The sequence below is a fragment of the Grampus griseus genome (genome assembly GCF_964374135.1).
Source record: "Grampus griseus genome assembly, chromosome: 7".
Lineage (NCBI taxonomy): Eukaryota > Metazoa > Chordata > Mammalia > Artiodactyla > Delphinidae > Grampus > Grampus griseus.
The window spans coordinates 37,946,952-37,967,585 of NC_139001.1; the positions used below are offsets into that span (position 1 = coordinate 37,946,952).

At 37.7% G+C, this 20,634-nt stretch overlaps 1 protein-coding gene across 1 annotated transcript in view; it reads left to right on the forward strand.

Moving 5' to 3' along the window:
* The window catches only part of ANKRD44 (ankyrin repeat domain 44), a 316,658-nt gene that overhangs the window by 203,590 nt on the left and 92,434 nt on the right, over positions 1 to 20,634 (forward strand). Inside the window, exons 9-10 of the mRNA XM_082657650.1 lie at positions 2,615 to 2,693; positions 12,726 to 12,840. Coding sequence (XP_082513776.1) covers positions 2,615 to 2,693; positions 12,726 to 12,840 — 194 coding nt within the window. The remainder of the gene's footprint in view (positions 1 to 2,614; positions 2,694 to 12,725; positions 12,841 to 20,634) is intronic.

Genomic DNA, 20,634 nt, shown 5'->3' on the forward strand with positions numbered 1-20,634 from the left:
CTTCCTGTCCCCAATTCCCGACCTCCTGCCACCCGTATCCCAGTGAGAAAAAAAAAAGCCAGCTAAGGTCTGTCTTCAGTGACATGTGAACTCAGGCAAAGATCTGCAAGGGCAGATCTGAAGCAGGCATCACCATTGACCATATTGCCATCCTTTTCATTTAACCTAACTTTGGTCATGTCTGTTTGTCCCTTTACCAAAAGCACAAGCACTCCAAGGGAGGAAAAGGGTATGGTGTTTACTGTCCTTGAAATGGGACCAGCTTTGTAAACTATATACTGTAGAAACTGGTGACGTCTGCTTTGGCTCTCTGGCTGCAATTTAGTTAGTGACCACCAGGTTGGTGGTTACTCCTAGCCTTTAAGCTCTTTTCCAGGCATGGAAAAGTGCTTGGTTAAGTATTTATAAAGATATTATCTAAATGCTGAAATATTTACAGCTTTATATATATTTAACTAAATGCTAGTAAGTTATGTTTTCATCTTAAATTTAAGAGAAAATACTGGAGCAAAATTTAAAGAAATAGCACCATCTAGGGACAAATGAATGTCAGCTCTGCAATTTCTGTTTTCTCTCTCCTTAAGAGCCTTGGGCTGTCATCACTTTTTTGTTGGAGGGAGTATGTCTTAACTCCTTATTCCTAAGTGGTTCCCAGACTTTTTAGTCTTTTGAATTGTCTGCATTTATCCCAGCTAAGACCCAGGCCCTGGAATCAGAAAGCTTTTAGGAGCTCTTCTCCATCATGTCTTATGATTGGTGATGGCATCATATCCTCATTTTCTTGACTAATTCTCCTTTTCCCTAAAGACGTAATTTCAGTAAAGCTTCAAGCTTACTTCCATCTTCCTTTCCTTTCTCAATCTTTTCTAATTCAGGTTATAATCATACAAGATTAAGATGGAGAAAAAATCCTATTTTTTTCTCCATCAGCCTGAGAACCTTTCACTATAATGATTATTTACTTCACTCAACATGCAGTTACCACTCTGACTAACTCTTCCCTTGGCACAGATTGTGCATAGTTCCTTTCTTAAGTCTAAGGAATAGACTTATAGGATATAATAAATATTCTTCTGTTAAACCTTGCGGTTTCATAAGCCATTCCAGTGGCTCCTAAACTTTAATGTGCTGTGAAAGTTAGAAATGAAATCAATTCTGATTCAGTTTAGGTCTGGGTTAGGGCACAGAATTCACATCTCTAACAAGAATCCTGGGTGATTCAGATGCAGGAGTCTGTGGTTCACTCTGAGAAATATTTAAGTGATTATTTGTTTTCCATTGTAGAGTTTTTGAAAGAATCATTTTAAAGCACACGTATTTGAATTTCATCACAAAAATGAACTTGTGTTTTTGAAATCTCATATTTTAACCTCAGGCTTAGGGAAACGTTTCTTCTGAGACTTAGAAAAAGAATAGTTCCATAAATTTCTTTATTTTCTTTTCTTTTTTAAATAATATCTGAATGAAAGAATACATAATATAGTCTCTCAGTTGGGGATACTTTGGGTCTAAAATAACAGTAATATTTTTGTTTGGATATCACTATTTTTAGAAGAAATTCTGTAAATGATTATTTCTTAATCAAATGTGTAGGACTTTGGTGTAATGATGACTAATGTATGGATTCTGTACATTTTTCATCTTTGGCTTAATCTGTGAGAGAGAATGCCATCATTTATATCTTGAATAATAAAGAGATGTATAAATTCAGCACATATTTCCAGATAATCATTAACATGGCAATTTACATATCTTAATCCTATGATTTCTAATGAGTTAAGTGAAGCAAATGTTTCTCTTTTGGAATAATCGAAAGTGGTGTTTCTCTGTAGAATTAGAATGTAGAGAATGGTGGAGGATTTCAGGTCAATTTTGAGAGTTGCAGTGATTTATAGCAATTTAGTCATCTTCAGGTCAAACAGGGCCAAACAAGTTAATACATCATTTGTCTTTTTTTCATGTACTATAGACAAAAGGTGAAAAAAAACTGTAATAAACCATACATATACTATCCATTATACTGTATAATGGAAAAGAATATGAAAAATAGTATATACTATATATGTATAACTGAGTCACTTTGCTATACACTAGAAACTAACGCAACATTGTAAATTAACTATACTTCAATTTTTTTTAAAAGTTGAAAAAGAAAACTCCTTGAAGGAAACCTTCACCAGTAGATCACAGGAGATGAAAAAATGTTTTGGATGATTTCCTCAGTTTAAACCAGGGTAGTTTAAAAATTGTCCGTGTAACTAAAAATTTCCCATTTCTTCTCTAGAATAATTTCCACGTCTCGAAGCTTCTTTAAAATGTGATGTTATAGATAAATAACAGGACCTACTGTATAGCACAGGGAACTATATTCAGTATTTTGCAATAACCTATAATGGAAATGAATCTGAAAAAGAATATATATATGTATAATTGAATCACTTTGCTGAATACCTGAAACTAACACAACATTGTAAATACTTCAATAAAAAAAATGTGAAGTTAGGCAATAACTTGCGATATCACATACACTTTATTGAGCATTGCTGGCAATGTCCATAGGAATGTTTCAGATTGATGTCACTGGCCCATTGTTTCTCTCTCTCTCATTTTTTAGAGTAAAGATGGTAAAAGTCCTCTGCACATGACAGCTGTCCACGGAAGGTTCACACGGTCACAAACCCTCATTCAGAATGGTATGTGAGATTCTTCTGCAGTGTCATTACTGGAACAGTTTCCTGATGTGACTGAGTTTGGTTGTCCGTCATTTGAATGTGAAATATGATGCTCCGTTTTAGAGTTTATTAAGCTTGGATTTATACTGTCCTTTGATGAACTTTGCTAAAAGCTCTTAGACACGTCATCACCAATTCACTTAAGAGTGAGCACATAAAAAAATCAATAAATAAATAAGAGTGAGGACGTAGAGCCACTAAGTTTCACAGTCAATTCCCAGTCAGTCAAAGAACATGTGAGTTTTGAAACTGGAAATGATCTACTTATATAGGCTCAAGATCCTGCATTTTTCCCTCTGAAACTAATAAAAATAAGTATCAGACATTTTCTAGCAGCAAATCTGAATTATTTAAAAATTTTTGAATTCGCCATAGTTCCATAAGTTAAAACTCGTTAAGCTACTTGGGCAAAAGGTAAGAAAAATGAGTGACTCAGAGGAAAAACGGGTACGTACATGATATAAAGGATCATAAAATCACGGCTTGATAGAGACCTTGGAAAATCACATAATCTAGTAATTTCCCAGGCTTACAATAAAGGTGTGTTTGAACCATTGAGTTGTCTCTGCAACCAAAGTACTAGGGAGTGTCACTTCACAGCATGGTTCACGTTACTATTAGAGGGTCATGGCCAGAATCTGTGAGTGGATTGACTCTGACAACGCAACTTCTATTCTTTTAGCAAATGTTAAAGACAATTTTAAAAAAACAGGTTTAGTTCAGATTTTATGCTGACATTCCAGGTGAAGCCAGCAGTTCCTAAACTATCTTTAGTTGACCCACATTTCTAGTTCTCAAAATTCTGGCATTAGTCAGTTTTTTTAGACCTATCTTTTTCTCATCTGTAAGAATACTGGATGACATACACTTGAATTGTCAGTGGTACTAAGTTATGTCTTAGGCACTGAAGTCGTAAAACTAAAAAGTCATTTGACATTTGGATGGAAGACCAGCCAGGGAAATTATGCTGAGGAAGCAAAATACCTGCAGCAAAGCACAGGAAATTTATAAGCACTTCAGTGAAACTGTAGAAGAAAAGAAATCGCAACAAATTTCCAGTGAACAAATGCAGGTAAATGAAAATGAACTGCACAACACCCATTAATTCTAGTTTGAAATATATGATATGCCTTTGTCATTTACTTTATTGAAAGGCCACTTTAATTGTTTTGTTTTGCTTGAAGTAAAGGGGAGGTGGGGAGGGACCCTAGCATCTCTCCTCTGCACGCTTTCCTCATCCCACTGTATTTCTCAACTGTTTTTCAGAAACAGTGTCCACTGCCTTAAAACTAAACAAAACTAGGGAGTTATTTGGTATCCATTTTTAAAAATTTAATGTGAACATCATCACCAGGGCTTAGCTCTGTGGCATTAAAAAGCATTGTTCCCTGTTAGAATAATTTCAAGCACTAGTGACCAGATCAGAGAAAGAGCAGTTTTTCACCTTGTAAGCACTGCCTTCCTACAGGTCCATCCCCGCGGGCCAGACCCGTGTCATGCTAGTGTGCTTACAACAGTCTTGGGGGTGCTGCTGGCTGCTTTGACCTCTCTAAAAACCATCCCTGTGGACTTGAAGACTTCCATGCCCTCTCTGGACATTCTTGCTAGACTTTTGAGTTGGGATGACCCCTGAAAGAGACCTGATGTCTTGTCCTCTGTGATCAAGGAGCTGGTCTCAGAGCCTATCTCATTCTTGGCTGGCCTGGCATCTTGCTTGTGGGTTGAGTGGGATCCTGGGTCCTATAATGCTGAGGATATACTGGCTATAATACATAACTTATGTATAACGATAAAGCTAACATTGGTTGAGTGTTCTTCACATTGTGCCAGGCACTTGGCTAAGCACACCACATAAATCCTTCCAACCACCCCATGAGAAAGAGGTGCTATTATTATCTCCATTTCCAAGATAGGGAAACTGAGGCAGAGAGGTTGTCACTTCTGCTGGGATACATGGCATGTATGTTGAGGAACAGAGACTAGAACCCAGGAAGTCTAACGCTGGAGACTGAACTCTCAACCACTCTTCTCTGTATGAACAATGACAGGTTAAAATGGTTTTTAACTTGAATTCTATTTACCCTAAGAGTTGCTTGCATTTGGCAGAGTTATTTATCCCTGTAAAAGGATGATTTGGCATTCTCTTCTCTCAGCCGACAGTTCTTTGCATTCATTGCAGATGTGAGAACTGGGAGTTCTTCCATTTGACTTTTTTAAAAAAATGCCCTGGGGCTTCCCTGGTGGTGCAGTGGTTGAGAGTCCGCCTGCCGATGCGGGGGACACGGGTTCGTGCCCCGTTCCGGGAGGATCCCACATGCCGCGGAGCGGCTGGGCCCTTGAGCCATGGCCGCTGAGCCTGCGCGTCCGGAGCCTGTGCTCCGCAACGGGAGAGGCCACAACAGTGAGAGGCCCACGTACCGGGGAAAAAAAAAAAAAAAAAAAAAAAAAAAATGCCCTTAGGGACAAGAATAGGAAGCTCTTTTCTTTCCTCCTGTTTGTTGGTTTCTTTCTGGGAAAAGCCCAGAGGCTCACACCCCCAGGGCCTGGCGTCTGTCCTCCAGAGTGGGTAACCACACGACAGGACCTGGAATGCCTGTCCCCCATGGGGACATCACTTGACTCTTAAGACCTGCTTAGGAACATTCTTGATGTTTATTTATTTGTTTTGTTAAATGGCTCTGATGTTTGGACTTTGTGCAGTATTTTTCTGCTTCTCTGACTGATCTCTAGTCAGGGTTATTAATTCTTCATAATAACTTTTTTTTTCAGAAGCATTCAGCTTTGGTAAGGTGATCGTTTAAGACAAAAACCCAAAAGACTCTTTTCTTTTTTAAGTTAATAAGCAAAGACTACCTCTGCGGTTCAATCACGTTGTTTGTTGTCTGAAGCTGTGTTGTAAGAGCCAGAGAGGGAAAGAAGTAAACGAAAACACAATCTGATATCAGAAGGCATTTGATCTGGCCTTTTGCACAGGCGGCTGCCTCAGATGCTGTCCAGCAGGTTACAGAAGTTCAAAATGATGTTTTTATTTTCACAGAAGCTTTAAAAATAAAAGTTTGAGAAGGAAGAGTGAAGTGATAGGATGATTCATTGTGAGGTTTTTGACCTCTGGGCTCACAGACTTTCTGAGGCAACTTAATAAGATAACTATTCTTGTTTGTGCAATGAAAAACGAATTTCAGATGAATGCCTAGATAATGCTACATAAATCATCCCTTCTGACGTGCTCTGCGTATGTCTAAACTCATGATATTTATTTTCCTCACTAATAATCAATGATCGATAACAACATTTAACTTGCAACCTTCAAATGAATAGTAAAGATATTTAATTTGCTAAAAAAAAAGATAACTAATAAGGACCTGCTGTATAGCACAGGTTGCTGTATTACATTACTCTGTAATGGCTTATATGAGAAAAGAATCTAAACTAAAGAGTAGGTATATGTATATGTAGAACTGATTCATTTTGCTGTACACCTGAAACTAACACAATATAGTAAATCAACTATACTCCAATAAAATTTTTTAAAAAGATATGTAATTTGCATTCCAAGCAAATGAAAATGGAAAGGCTTCAGGAGTGACTATAAGATAGAAATTCATTCATCTAGCGGTCCTACTTTAATATAAAACATATTTCTAAATAACAAATATTCTCTTTTATTTTTCTACTAAGTTATGATGTTTTCTAGAAGTATATCTTAAATGACCAAGATAATTACCCATATTTTTACAGTTTTAAATTGACTTATGAAATGACAGTAACAACAGGAGACTTTATCAGCTCAGACCCTCTATTCCATCGTTTCCAGTATTTTTCACTCTTCTCTTTTCCTATCCAATTTTTGGCATGTTTGAGGCTGGTAAACATGGAGCCCCTACTCTTGGCTGGGAAGGACATGAGCAATGTAGTGTTTGAAAGACTTCTTTGAAGTCTGGGGATCTGTCTCCCACAGTTCCCCGCATCAGCTCCGTGGGTGGACCTTTCAGGCTGACCACTGTGGGCAGCTCTCACATGGATACATGTACCCTGGATTGCTCTGAGGTATCCGTGGAGACCAGGTGGCTGCCTTTCCCCAAGGCATAAAAATGATCTAAATTGGATACTTCTAAATTTAGATTACTGTGAACTAGTTCTTGAGTCCCTAGAAGTTTTTAATAACTAATTTTATTTTAATTTTTCTTGATTATAAAATTAGTACATGCTCACTGTAGAATAAAATTATTAAAGAGATTCCCCCATGACCCCCATCAATGTGTCTCCGTAACCCCATCCCAAGAATTTCTATTGACAGTTTGGTGAAACTTCCAGATTTTCCTATGTACTTAAGAATGTATATATAAAGATACATAATTATTACTTTTACAGAAATGATTATAGTCCATTTATTTGAACAACTGATTTTAAAAATCACTACTGTGCCACAGACACAAAGATATGAGGAAAGATCAGCATTTGTATTCAAGTGGCCATTTATATTTCTCTGTCACAAAGTTAAAAAGGGATCACCTTTTTGTAAACAGCTATTAAGTTGCAAACTCCAAATGTGCAAATCTATTGGCAGCAGCTAAACTCTACCTGCCAAAGTCTTGGCTGCAGAGTGAAGCATCTTAAATCCTGTGTAAACATATGTACTAATTGGAGTTTGTTTTTTTTTCTTAACGTCTTCCCCTTCTACAAAGCTCACACATATTTGTAATTATTTCACTTTCTAGGAGAGATTCTCGTTCATTAACTCTGTTGTGCCAGTACACCTGGCTAGAAAATATATTGTTTGTTGGAAATAAATCTTAGGGAGTTGGTGGTCATAGTTAGGATTCATTAGAATGAAGGACCATACAGATATTATCGTGAAGATTTTATAATGGTCATATTATAAGAAATAGTGTCTTGGCCTGGAAGTTAATGCTTTTTCCTCAGATCTGAAAAGACTCTCAGTGACTTCCTTTTGGTACTCAAGTATACCTCTGATGGGTGTGCAAATGGGCACAGCCTTTCTCAAAAGCAATTTGCCAGTGTCCATCAAGAGCCTTAAAAACATTCATACTTGTGATCTAGTAGTTCTACTTGTAAAAATATTGCTGAAGGAGATCGTCTGAAATGGTGGATAAAGATTATGTATAATTATGTTCGTTCCTGTGTTTTTCCTAATGGCAAAATTTGGGCATAGCCTAAATGCCTAGTAATTGGGGACTTGTTGAGTGAATTCTCTAAATACTGATATCATGTAGTCATTTACAGTTGTGTTAATGAAACTAACTAATGACGTGGGAAGTGTTTGTGATATAATATTAAGGGGGAGATGGGGATACAAAACTCTTTCTACCCTATGATCTCAACCATGGGAAATGTCTTCACACACAAGTGCACACACACATACAAACAACTGGAAGAATATATCCAGAGTATTAATACTGATTATCTCGGATAATCAGTGAATTTATAGATGACTTCTGTTTTCTTCTTTGTATTTTACTGCATCTTCTAAATTTTCTACAGTGAGAAAATTACTTTCTCAGTAATAAATATTATTTAAAGTAAATGCTTAATATCTTTTTAGATTGATCTAAGCCATTTATATAATATTTGCATTTCTCAGGATTTTGTATTTCTTATTCTGGAATATATAAATGTGTATGTGTAGTTTAGATATATAAACTAAACATTATAGTATTAGTATCTTAAAATTATGTATTTTAGTTTTAAAATATCAGCTTACTCTAGTCCAATATAATTGATGATGGGAGTAAAGCTTAAGATTTGACCTATTCTAAAGTACCTGATATCTAAGAGCATGAGCTGACAATTCAATAACTTAACTGCTTTCCATAATGATGCAGAGATTTGTTTATGAACAGGATAGTCAGGAAATAAAACCTTAGAATAATTTATATTCAGTGCCCCAATATCCTAGGTGCTTTCTTTTATTAAAAGCATAAGTGTGTGTGGGCTTACATAAGCAAGAGTACACACTATGTGATTTTTCTCCTTGGTGTACTTCCCTGTCCTTTACTCCCTCCCCTTTTCCTACTTTCTTCAGGCCCTTCCTTTTTGACTGGGATGTAATTCATATACTATAAAAGTCACCATTTTAAAGTGTACAGTTCAGTGGATTTCAGTATTTTCACAAGGCTTTACAACCATCACCATTATGTAATTCCAGAACATTTTCATCACACCCCTTCAAAATGTTTATCCCCGTTAGCAGTCACTCCCCATTTCTCCCTCTCCTTGATTTCTCCTTATTTCATGATTTTCAAGGACTCTTAAACTACTTGGAAGCTTACCCAATTATCACTTAATGCATGTAGCAAATATTTTCACATATGTCAGTTTCCTTATTGCTAGGATGTGGGGAAAGCCTTTTTAACTACAATGCAAAATCTAAATACAATAAAAGACATAAATTACGAAAAAGAATTTTTTTCAGGGTAGAACACCAAAGACAAATGAAAATCTAGGCCAAAAATATTTGCAACATGTATTACTGATAAATGGGCAATCTCCCAAATATTTTAAGAACCTTTAAAAATTAAGGAATAAAAGATCTCTCTCTCTCTCTCTCTCTCTCTCACACACACACACACACACACACATACACACACACACACACTCTTAGAAAAATGGGCAGAAGTCATGAAAAAATGGTTCATAGGAAAAGGTAAACAAATGGCCCTTTAATATATTAAAAGATTCTCAACTTCCTTAACAAGAGAAATGAAAAGACTACAGTGAGATACCAGTTCTCACTCATTACGTGGTATATATTCAAAAGCTTGACAAGGCTGGGGAGGAGAAAAGGCACTCTCATACATTGCTTGTGTGAGTGCAAAATTGCACAGCGCCTAAAGAGGGAAACGTGGCAAAATCTAACAAAACCACATACTCATTTCTGTAACCTAGAAATCCCCTTTCTAGGAATTTATTCTGAAGATAGACCCAACAAATACAAAACACTTGCAGAATGAGGTTATTCACTACAACATTCCTGATATTAGCGAAATGATTTTTACCACCTAAATGCTCAACCATACCCAACTGGTGTACTTAACTAATACATCCATGCAATGAAAAATAATTAAGCTGTACTAAAATGAGGAAGAGTTCCAAGAAGGGATCTCTAGGAGTGAATTCGAGGGTATGTTGTTAAGTGAAAAACAACAAAAAAAGCATGGTATAAAAGATTCTATTGTGCTTGTTTTTGCAAAGAGAAACACAGAAAGCATAAACCAAAACTAAAGAAAGTGATTAATTACTATAGGAAGTGGTTGAGAGTGAAGTGAAAGGGATAGAAATGAGAGTGGGACTTTTTAAAAGTGTAGAATTTTTGACTTTTGACACGTGTGTTACATATTAATAAAATTAAAGCAAAGCTGGTAAACATTTTGAAAACAAAATCCAATGAACCTGTGTATCAAATTGATAATGTAAGCACACAGAATAAAGAATTCAGATAACTTTTGAACGAAGTACTCGCTGTATATGCTAAAATCATTATAGGAAACTTTGTTGGGAAATAGAGTATTTGCACAGTCTGGAAGTATCACCCACAAATTCCTTGTTAATTACAAAAGGGGAAAAGACATTTGTACAGTGGAGAGTGCTGGCCGGCATCTCTTGTATTTCTTATTCTGGAAGACATAAATGTGTATGTATAGTTCAGATATACAAACTAAACATTATAGTATTAGTAGCTTAAAATTATGTATTTTAGTTTTGAAATATCAGCTTACTGATATTTTCTTACTGATAATCAAGCCTTTTTTTTTTTTTTATTGTGGTACAAAAAATTTACCATTTAAACTATGTTTAAGTGGCGCTAGTAAGTACGTTCACGTTGTTGTGCAGCCATCACCACTACCCATCTCCAGAACTTACTTTTTTTCATGTTCCCAAACTGACACTCTGTACCTATTGCAAGTAATCAAAAGTTGCATCACCCAGTAATGGAAAAACTTGACCTTATGTGTGTGCTGTGGAGATGTGATGGGAAGTGCAATTTAACTCTGGGGTATTCTTGCCAAAATGTTTAGCCTGAATCTAGTAATGAGGAAATAATCAGACAATTCCAGAATGCAGTATATCCTACATGACTCCTGGCATGGTCTCCAAAAGTATCAATGACATGGGAGATAAATATATAAATACATAAAAGGCAGGAGGATTGTTTTAGATGAAAGGAAACTAAAGAGACATGACAACCAAATGCTATCAGAATCTTTGATTGGATCCTGGATTTAAAAAAAAACAGTTATAAAGCACAATTGGGGGAATAATCGGAGAAATTGGAATATGCACTTATATTATGTAAAATTATGGTATCAGTGTTATATTTCTTGGATATGATGATGAAATTATGGTTATGCGGGAGACTGTCTTTGTTCTTAGGGGTGAAATGTCATGATGTCTGACTTATTTCTAAATGGTTCTTCAAATGAATGAATAGACTACTTATCTTTCATATTATATATTATATATAACTTTTCATATATATATGAAAAGTTGAGGGAAAGAAAGAAATGTAGTAAAATAAAAATTAGGGGAAAAAGAAGGCAAAATAAAATAAGATGTTTACTGTGTTACTAAAGTGATGGTTGATGTTATAGTTTTAATAAATACAGATTTTTCGGTTTATGGTTGATGCTTTTACTCATCAGCATTTAGATAATCAAACTACATAAAATCTTTTCCTGAACACTCTATTCCTTCTGGTTCTTATGTTTTAGCATAAGGTTTATTTACATAGGTCTTTAATTAAGCAAGTGAAACTAAAATTGACTGTGTCTTCAGAGTTACATTTTGTGGCATTTGATTACATTATTTATTCAGAGGGAATCTAGTTGTAAGATTTTAGAACGTTAAATAAGACAATGTGAAAAGGTTTTTTTGTTGTTTTGTTTTTTAATTTTTTTTTTGTGGAAAGCTCTTTTAAAAGCATTTCTTTTTGTTGTTGTTGTTGCATGCATCTTTTTTTTTAATAGATCTTTATTGGAGTATAATAGCTTCACAATACCGTGTTAGTTTCTGTTGCACAGCAAAGCAAATCAGCCATATGCATACACATGTCCCCATATCTCCTCCCTCTTGAGCCTCCCTCCCACGCTCCCTATCCCACTCCTCTAGGTGGTCACAAAGCACGAAGCTGATCTCCCTGTGCTATGCAGCTGCTTCCCACCAGCCAACTATTTTACATTCGGTAGTGTATATATGTCGATGCTACTCTCACTTAGCCCTCCCACCCCATGTCATCAAGTCCATTCTCTATGTCTACCTCTTTATTCCTGCCCTGCAACTAGGTTCATCAGTACCATTTTTTTTTTTTTAGATTCCATGTATATGTGTTAGCATACGATATTTGTTTTTCTCTTTCTGACTTACTTCATTCTGTATGACAGACTCTAGGTCCATCCACCTCACTACAAATAATTCAATTCGTTTCTTTTTATGGCTGAGTAATATTCCATTGTCTATACGTGCCACATCTTCTTTATCCATTCATCTGTCGATGGACATTTAGGTTAGTTCCATGTCCTGGCTATTGTAAATAGTGCTGCAATGAACATTGTGGTGCATGTCTCTTTTTGAATTATGATTTTCTCAGGGTATATTCCCAGTAGTGGGATCGCTGGGTCATATGGTAGTTCTATTTTTAGTTTTTTAAGGAACCTCCGTACTATTTTCCAGAGTGGTTGTATCAATTTACATTCCCACCAACAGTGTAGGAGAGGGTTCCCTTTTCACCACACCCTTTCTAGCGTTTATTGTTTCTAGCTAAAAGCATTTCTAATAGACTTCCCTCCATGCAGATTTAATAATACTACTACCTCAGATGGTAACTTGTCCCCTTAAAAAGCATTCTTGTCCTTGAGAGCAGAGACGCACAGAGTAGAAACGAAACCAACACTTGGTAACGTGAGCGACTAGCATAAAATGTAGTATCTGCGTCAACCTGAATCCTTATGTAATTCTGTATTAAAACGTCTTTTTCAGGAGGTGAAATTGACTGTGTGGATAAGGATGGCAACACTCCTCTCCATGTGGCTGCAAGATACGGTCATGAACTTTTGATTAACACCTTAATAACCAGTGGAGCTGACACAGCCAAGTAGGTTACTGCAAAAATATGGTGGAATAATTTCCACCTGTGGGAATCCTGCCAAAGGGATTCTGCCATGCCGTAGATAGTTCCCATCTATCCAGGTCAAGTAGGTCTTCACCATTGTGCTAAACACAGATTAAATTTGAACTAAATTAAGTGACTTTTAATGACAGTTGCCAGGAAGAACCAGTTTTATTTTTCAGCTGTGTCAGAAAGAGGCCTATTTCAGTGGTTTTAATTAAGGAAACTTGGACTTTGTTCCTAACTCTGCTTTCTAATATTCTTCTGTTTTTTCCAATGTGCAGTGTTAGTTAAGCAGGAGAAATAAAGCGTAATTGGGCAAACTCAGAATTTATTCAGGGTGCTGTTTTGCATGTATTAATGACCCATATTAATGATACGTTTATACGGTGCAATTGAGTAAATCTGCCACACCGGGAAGGGGGGACCTGGCTTCATTTTGTACTTTAATTCAACAAGAATATATAACGCATCTATATGAGTCTGTTGCAATGTTAGGTGCTGTGGGAAATTTCAGAAGTAAGTTAACTGGTTGGTACCTTCCAGGAGCTCATAATTTTGTTGGAGGCCCAAGGCCCACTTAAGACAAAGAACCATGCAAGATAGTATTTAATAAAGTTCAAAATGAAACAGGATTTTAATGGCAAAATGTTTGATGTAGACAAGAAGGATAGAGCTCAAAGGTGGCCACAGTTTTCAAGGAAAAGGTGAATTTTAGGTAGGCTTTGAAGGATAAGAATTATGTGAGTAGAGCAGAGAGTGGCAGACATCCCAAGCAGGGAGGCAAGCAGGAACAGACCCAGCTCCAGGAGGAGCTCGGCCTGGCAGGCCTGTTATATCAGTGCCGGGGACCCAGGCTTTCTTGGGCACTAGCTGGGCTCCAGTCCAAGCTGCCTCACTTGTGAGCTGTGTGACCTTGAGCCTGTTGCTCAATCTGTCTGTGCTTTGGTTTCCTCTTTTGAAAAATGGGAGTAATAATAGTACCTACCATAGGTTTGTTATTGAAGATTAAAGGACTTAATCACCATTAAAACTCTCTGGTATATGTTAAGATCCGTGTGAGTATGAGTTATGTAAATACATCTGCTAAGGTTATTCAATAAGATAATCCACGTTGAAGGCTCTTTGAACAGTGCCTGGCACATAGTAAGCGATCAATAAATGCTAACTATGGTTTTATTACTTCATAATAGGCAGGAGAACCAAATTAAAGAGGGCCTTAAATGCTTAAATAGTTTGGCCTTATTATAGAGACTGGGGGTAGCAATAACTGAATCTTTAGGAAAGGCAAAATATGAGGGCAGTATTACATTAGGAATTCTAATTTATTTTGTCAAGGGTTGTGCAACAGGATTGAAAATCTTGGTGGAGAATGAGCCAAAGTTTAAATGGTCCAGGGAGAGCATGGTGGGTTCCACTGGCCCTCAGGGCTCCCAGTCCAGTGGTGGAGATACGATCAAGGGCAAATGTGACTGCAGCATCATGAGATGTGTCATGATGGAGGTTTGGATAGGGCAACACTGACTATCTCTAGGTTCTGCAGAAGAGGTGACATTTCATCAAGAAGAAAGATGGGTAGAAGTTTGCCAGGTGGACAGAATTGTGTGAGATAAAAAAGATAGAAGGGGAAGCAAAGAAGGACATTCCAGGAAGAGGGAACAGTATTTACAAAGGCACAAACATGTGAATATGTTGAAAGCAGATTCCCAAGGCCAGGTTATCTAACATGTTAGGGGGAGTGGAAAGAAATGAGGTGGAAAGGTAGGAAGAACCACATTTCAGAGGACCTCGAATGTCTTGCTAAGGAGTTAGATTGCATTCTGAGGCATTCGGAAGCTGTTAAAGAATTATAAGTGGGTGTAGGGTAGGTTGTGTCTAATGCTCCCATTTGTGTGTAAGAAAGATCGCTCTCATAGCAGTCCAGACAGATTGGAGGTGGTCCAGGCTAGAAACACTTTGCAGCCTCTTGCAAATGTCCAGAGAAGAAAAGATGAGGGCTCGGACTAAGGACAAGACTGAGGGTGGACAGAGAGGAGGGGGCATACTGACAAATAGCAAGAACAGTGGGTTGTCTCAGAAGAGAAAGGAATCTGCTTCAAGCCAATGGACCTTTTTGACTGGGAGGTTGCAAATCCAAAGAAGCAGTTCGGGACCTCCCTGGTGGTCCAGTGGTTAAGACTTTGCCTTCCAATGCGGGGGGCGCGGGTTCGATCCCTGGTCGGGGAGCTAAGATCCCACATGGCTCGTGGCCACAAACCCAAAACATAAAACAGAAGCAGTATTGTAACAAATTCAGTAAAGACTTTAAAAATGGTCCACATTTCAAAAGAAAAAAAAAAACCTTGGAAAAAAGAGAAGCAGCTCAGTTTCCTGGAAAGAGCCATGTACTAGGATTCAGGAGGCTTTCACCAGATTCTGGAGTTCCCAAGCAGGCCATGGCTACCCAAAGCCAGAGATTTTAAACGCTCAGTGTCAGTTAAGCAGAAATAAAATATTAGGCACAAACCAGCTTCACCTATGGTATGTTAATATTTTCAGTGATGTTTTTCTTTCAACTCTGGGTTATTTGGGGAGTTTTAGCCAAAGAACCACGAATTTCTGATTTTCTTTCAGATTTGAACTCGTTTGAGGGATAGAGATCAACTGGGCCCAATACTTACATAAAATGTCTGAAAAAACACATTTAACTCAATAAACACAAAGTCTGTTTCCTCGTAATTATTTTCCCTTCAATTTATGTGAATACAAACTTTGTGGCAAAAATGCCTTAGGGATGACATTGTTGTTCAAGTAGCCTTTCCTTCCATTGATGATGCTGTGTCCTGGGGACAATGACAAGGGAAACATTGTCCCAGACTCAAAGAGCCACATACACATGCTTTCTTCTGTCACAGCGTTATCTGGGGTTAAGGCATGCTCCCTTCAGTAACAGTGGTTCATTAAAGCGGCAATTGTGTGTGTGTGTGTGTGTGTGTGTGTGTGTGTGTGTGTGTGTCTGAGTGTGTATAGTGTGTGGAAAGGGAAGTCATCTAAGGAAAAATATCCAAGTGAGGGGGAGGAGAGTTGGAGAAGATTAAATTTGCTAGACTCCCCAGAAAGTCACTGTTTTCTGGGTTCCTTGTAGATTTATGTAGGGGAGCTCCTTAAAGAGGAGAAAAGCAGGCCTTTCCTTCTGTAAATAAGTGAACAAAGAGCATTTATGAAAATAACCCATTTTCATTCATAAACAATATGGCCAATGTATTTTTAAAGATCTCTTTATGACAAGTTTTATGGTCATTACTTTCTGATGAACTTATTTGCATCTTATTCTCAGGCCTTGATTGAATGTTCTTTGTTATTCTTTTTGCTTCTCTGAACTTTAAGTCAGAGAAGTTTCTGCAGCATGACTCAGTGCTTACGCAACTTCACGTGGTATCGGAGCCATTGGGTTTTTTCTTCTTTAACTTTGTTAGGTTTGGGGTGCTTGTCTCTATGATTTTAATTTGTCTTCCATCTTACCAATTATGCTCTCACTGCTTTTTCTGCCTCAATTGCGGCAGAATTAGCAGTATTGTAGTTTTACAGGTAACTGGTTCTGACATTCTTATATTCGCTAGATATCTGTTGATAGCTTGTTAAGTGTCACCCACTGTGTCAGGTTCTGGGGTCACAGAGCTCCCTGCCAAGGAATTGATAGCCTACGGAGGTGGGGGAAAGAAGTAAACAGGCAATGACAATCACACATGCTAAGTGTGATGCCAGAACAGTCGCCAGGTGCCCCTGGGATCCAGGAAAACATATCTGGGAGATAGCAGGGCCAGCAAAGCTTCCAGGAAGAGGGATGTTAACTTGTAGGACAAGGAGTGATTAGTTATGTCATTGAAAGTCTTTCAGATCCCAAGTATCAACTTAGATTATTTTTATTATAATGTTTGAATATGTACAAATATAAGACTAGATAGAAACTCCTTAGGCTTTTGACTCTAATATAGCAATAAATCCAAAAAAATTACAAAATACATGCAAACAGAAACCACCAATGTTCACATTAACTGCACGGGACAACAATAGTAACAAACACTCATGAGTGCTTACCTATGCTACGCCCCACTCTGAGAGGTTACATTTAACTGTCACAACAACCCCATGGGGTAAGGGCTATGATTATGCCCATCTTACAGGTGAAGCAAAGGAGGCACAGAGAGGTTCAGTTACCTACCTGAGGTCATAGAACTAGTGGGCGGAAATGGGGCTCCATCCTCGGCTGTCTGGATCCTGGGCAGGAGGCTTGCTGCCCTTCTTTGTAGTGGATGATGTGATATTTCACATTTTGCATGGGATTATGGTCCTGGTGGCTAAGGTGCTGAGTCTTTAGGATCCAGTACACACCATGGGAGTGGAGGTTTTGCAGTGACTTAAAGTGGTGGGCAGTGGACCCGTCACATGGCGCAGAGATCTTTACTCAGACTACTGCCAAATTCCGCGCATCCAGGAGGCTCAGTGTGCTACATTATCATTGGCCCTCCCTAGACTCAGACATTTCATTTTCTATTAAGTCCACCTTCTTTTCTCATTAGCCCCTGGCAATTAAAGTCGGACTACCAGCACAGCTGTGATCCTAAGTACAAATGTGGGCGCTGAAATTTGACAGAGGTGTGTGATGATATGGTGGTCCTTCAGATGAGCTGAAATATGCTTTGATGCCAGCTGTTTTAGATTACCATCAAAAGGAAAAGACAATTTAAAAATTGCCACAGAAGGCTTCCCTGGTGGCGCAGTGGTTGAGAGTCCGCCTGCCGATGCAGGGGACACGGGTTCGTGCCCCGGTCCGGGAAGATCCCACATGCCGCGGAGCGGCTGGGCCCGTGAGCCATGGCCGCTGAGCCTGCGCATCCGGAGCCTGTGCTCTGCAACGGGAGAGGCCACAACAGTGAGAGGCCTGCATACCGCAAAAAAAAAAAAAAAAAAAAAAAATTGCCACAGAGACCTCATAAAAGCCCTAAGATATTTCCAGCAACCCTCAGAGATGCACTGACTAGTTTGAGAAACACTGGGAGAAGCAGGAGAGAATGGGAAGAGTTTCAGGGGGGCCCTGCATGTGAAAACCTAGGGCTGGGCAGAGCCTGGCTCTTCCAGGAGGAATGGACAGAAGGTCACAGAGATTAAGCAACAGTCAGATCCAGAAAGGGCCTTGTAAGCCACGTTAGAGTGTTTGGACTTGATACAGAAGGAACCACTGAAAATGTCTGTAGGTCGTAAACAGCAAGGACCAGGCCTCATTGTTGTCAGTTATCCCAAGTGCCTGTAACTTACGGGTGTGTGATAAATGCTTGGAATGGCATAGATAAAATTAATAAGAAGTTTGTTTTAGGGTTTGGTGTGATCAGTTGAGTAAGAATCATAAAATCATCTGATGATCGAAAATCATCAAATTTTTTGTCTCGCCCACTTGGTGGGCAAAACTAAACCAATCCCACCTTCCCTGGGAGAGTTGAGAGATAAGTATTGTAAAGCATTTTGAAATATAGAGAGAGAACAGAAATGCTAGTTGATCACAGTTCATTCTTGGGTTTTAAGGAGTCACACACCTGATTTTAAGGAAGTACAACCTGATTACCACTTCAAAACTCAGACTGCTGGTTATCCAACTAAGCTAATAATAATTGCAAGGGCAAAAATACCACTAACATGAATGGTGAAGGCTTAACCGTGGGTCACATGTTCTATTTAGCACTTTATGCACATTATCTCAATTAGTCCTTACAGTTGTTCTATAAGATTGACACTGTTATTATCTTTAGTTTCCAGGTGAGGGAACCATTATGTATTTGCCAAAGATCAAATAGCTAGCACATGGCAAAGCTAGAACTGAAACCCAAAGGTTCTGACCCCATCACCTTAACCACAGTGTTTTTTACCATATGGCCTAAGGGAAGGCTCTAGAAAAGCCTGGATATGGAAAGGGACAGCCATGTCCCCCGATGCCAAGGGGAAAACTTAAAAAAACTGATATTCTAATGGTGCAAAAACCCGTTCCTCACCTCTGATGGCTCTCTACAATTTATTCTGACCTCATTTATTCTGAGATAACTGGGTAGGAGATGCCAGCTAACAGCTAAATTAGAAACAGCTAATACAAACACGTTCCATTAATTTTATGACTGCTCAAATAAATGTAGCAAATTAACTGGAATTGGTCTTCCCTTTCCTGTAATTTATGCATTGTTAAGTTTAGTGTTATCTGACATCTTTATTTCTTGATCTTCCTTGATGTAGACCTGATGAAATCAGAGCGATGCTTCTTATTTGACTGAGACAGCCAAATCCTAAGTTTCCTGCTAAAGGTTTTAAGATCCTTTCTTCATAAGCAGTCTTATTTTATAACAACAAAGGAGAAATTTTATTTTGAAACGCATGAATCATTTCTGAAGTGATTCAGAGATTCTGAATTCTACTTTTACTTTCTTTCCCGTCTCGGCCTGATACTTAGTTTTTCTCTTTGAACCAGAGCATCATATTCAAGTTCAAATGCCAATAGCACTTGAGTCTCAATTAATATGTTTCAAAACCTGCATTGAGGTAGTGACTTTTTATTAACTATGGAATAAAAAATATATATCAAAGAGAATTTTTGTTAGGCCTTTTAGAGTTCTGCCTCCCTTACCTTCTCAGGTTTATAAGTAGCAGCAGAAAAAAATGAAATTATTAGCTAATGTAGAGTGTGACAAATTACCTAAAGACAATGGTGTTAAATGGTAAGGTTGGTTAGAAGTGTTAATATGAATTTTATGAAATATGTTATACTGAGGCTGTTAAAATATCTCATACTTTATGTTTTTCTTGATTGTTTTATTAGAGTTTGATACTCTTTTCTCTAATTCATTTGCTTGTATTATTTAATATAAAGTTGTATATTTTATGTACCTATATAAACTATATCATAAATGTTGTGTCTATATATGTGTGTGAGTATGTGTATGTATATAGAAAATATTAAAATATTTAAAATACTAGAAGTATTTATATTTTTATACATATTAAATATTTGTGTATACATGTATATAAAGAATGAGGAAGACTCAAAGAAATCTTGACAAATCCACTCCTTGTTTTAGGCATGTTCTTACAGGAACTCACAATCATCCTAGAAAATAGTCTATCCATTTTCTTCTTGCAAATGTCCAGAAATATTTAATCAAAGATTTTTGCCTTAACTCCCCCAAACAAATAAAATGGTTAGGTAAAATCCTATTAGCTTAAAGTTCCATTTAGTAAAGAGCTTTTAAAACATGTTATACATCAAAAAAAATTAGTGTGTTTCATTGGCATAGGGAGGGAACAGTATAAATAGCAGCACGAATAAAAAGCTTCTCTCCCATCCCCCAATTCTCTCTTCCTTTTCACGAGCATCAAGGTTGTCACTCATGCGATTGCTTTTCAGAATTTTTTTTTTTTTTTGTAAATGACAAGAGAGGCAATTACAAGCAGTTCTCCTCCCCGTGACACTACCCGGAAGACGGGCAAATTGCATCTCTTGATGGATGCCAGCTATTATATACACTGGGTTGGAAATCTCCATATAGGGAAAGGAAAACGAACAGAGGGAAGACTGAACAAAAACACCAACAAATTAAAAGAAGTTTTCATGCAAAGAGAGAGGCGGTTAATTGCTAGCAGACTCGAATTTTGCAGAACACTGAATACCATGAACTATCTGTGAACATGTATATACTTTCACATACTCACGCACATCGTAATAACTTTTGAGACAGCAAATAAAATTCTTGTGTCTCAAGC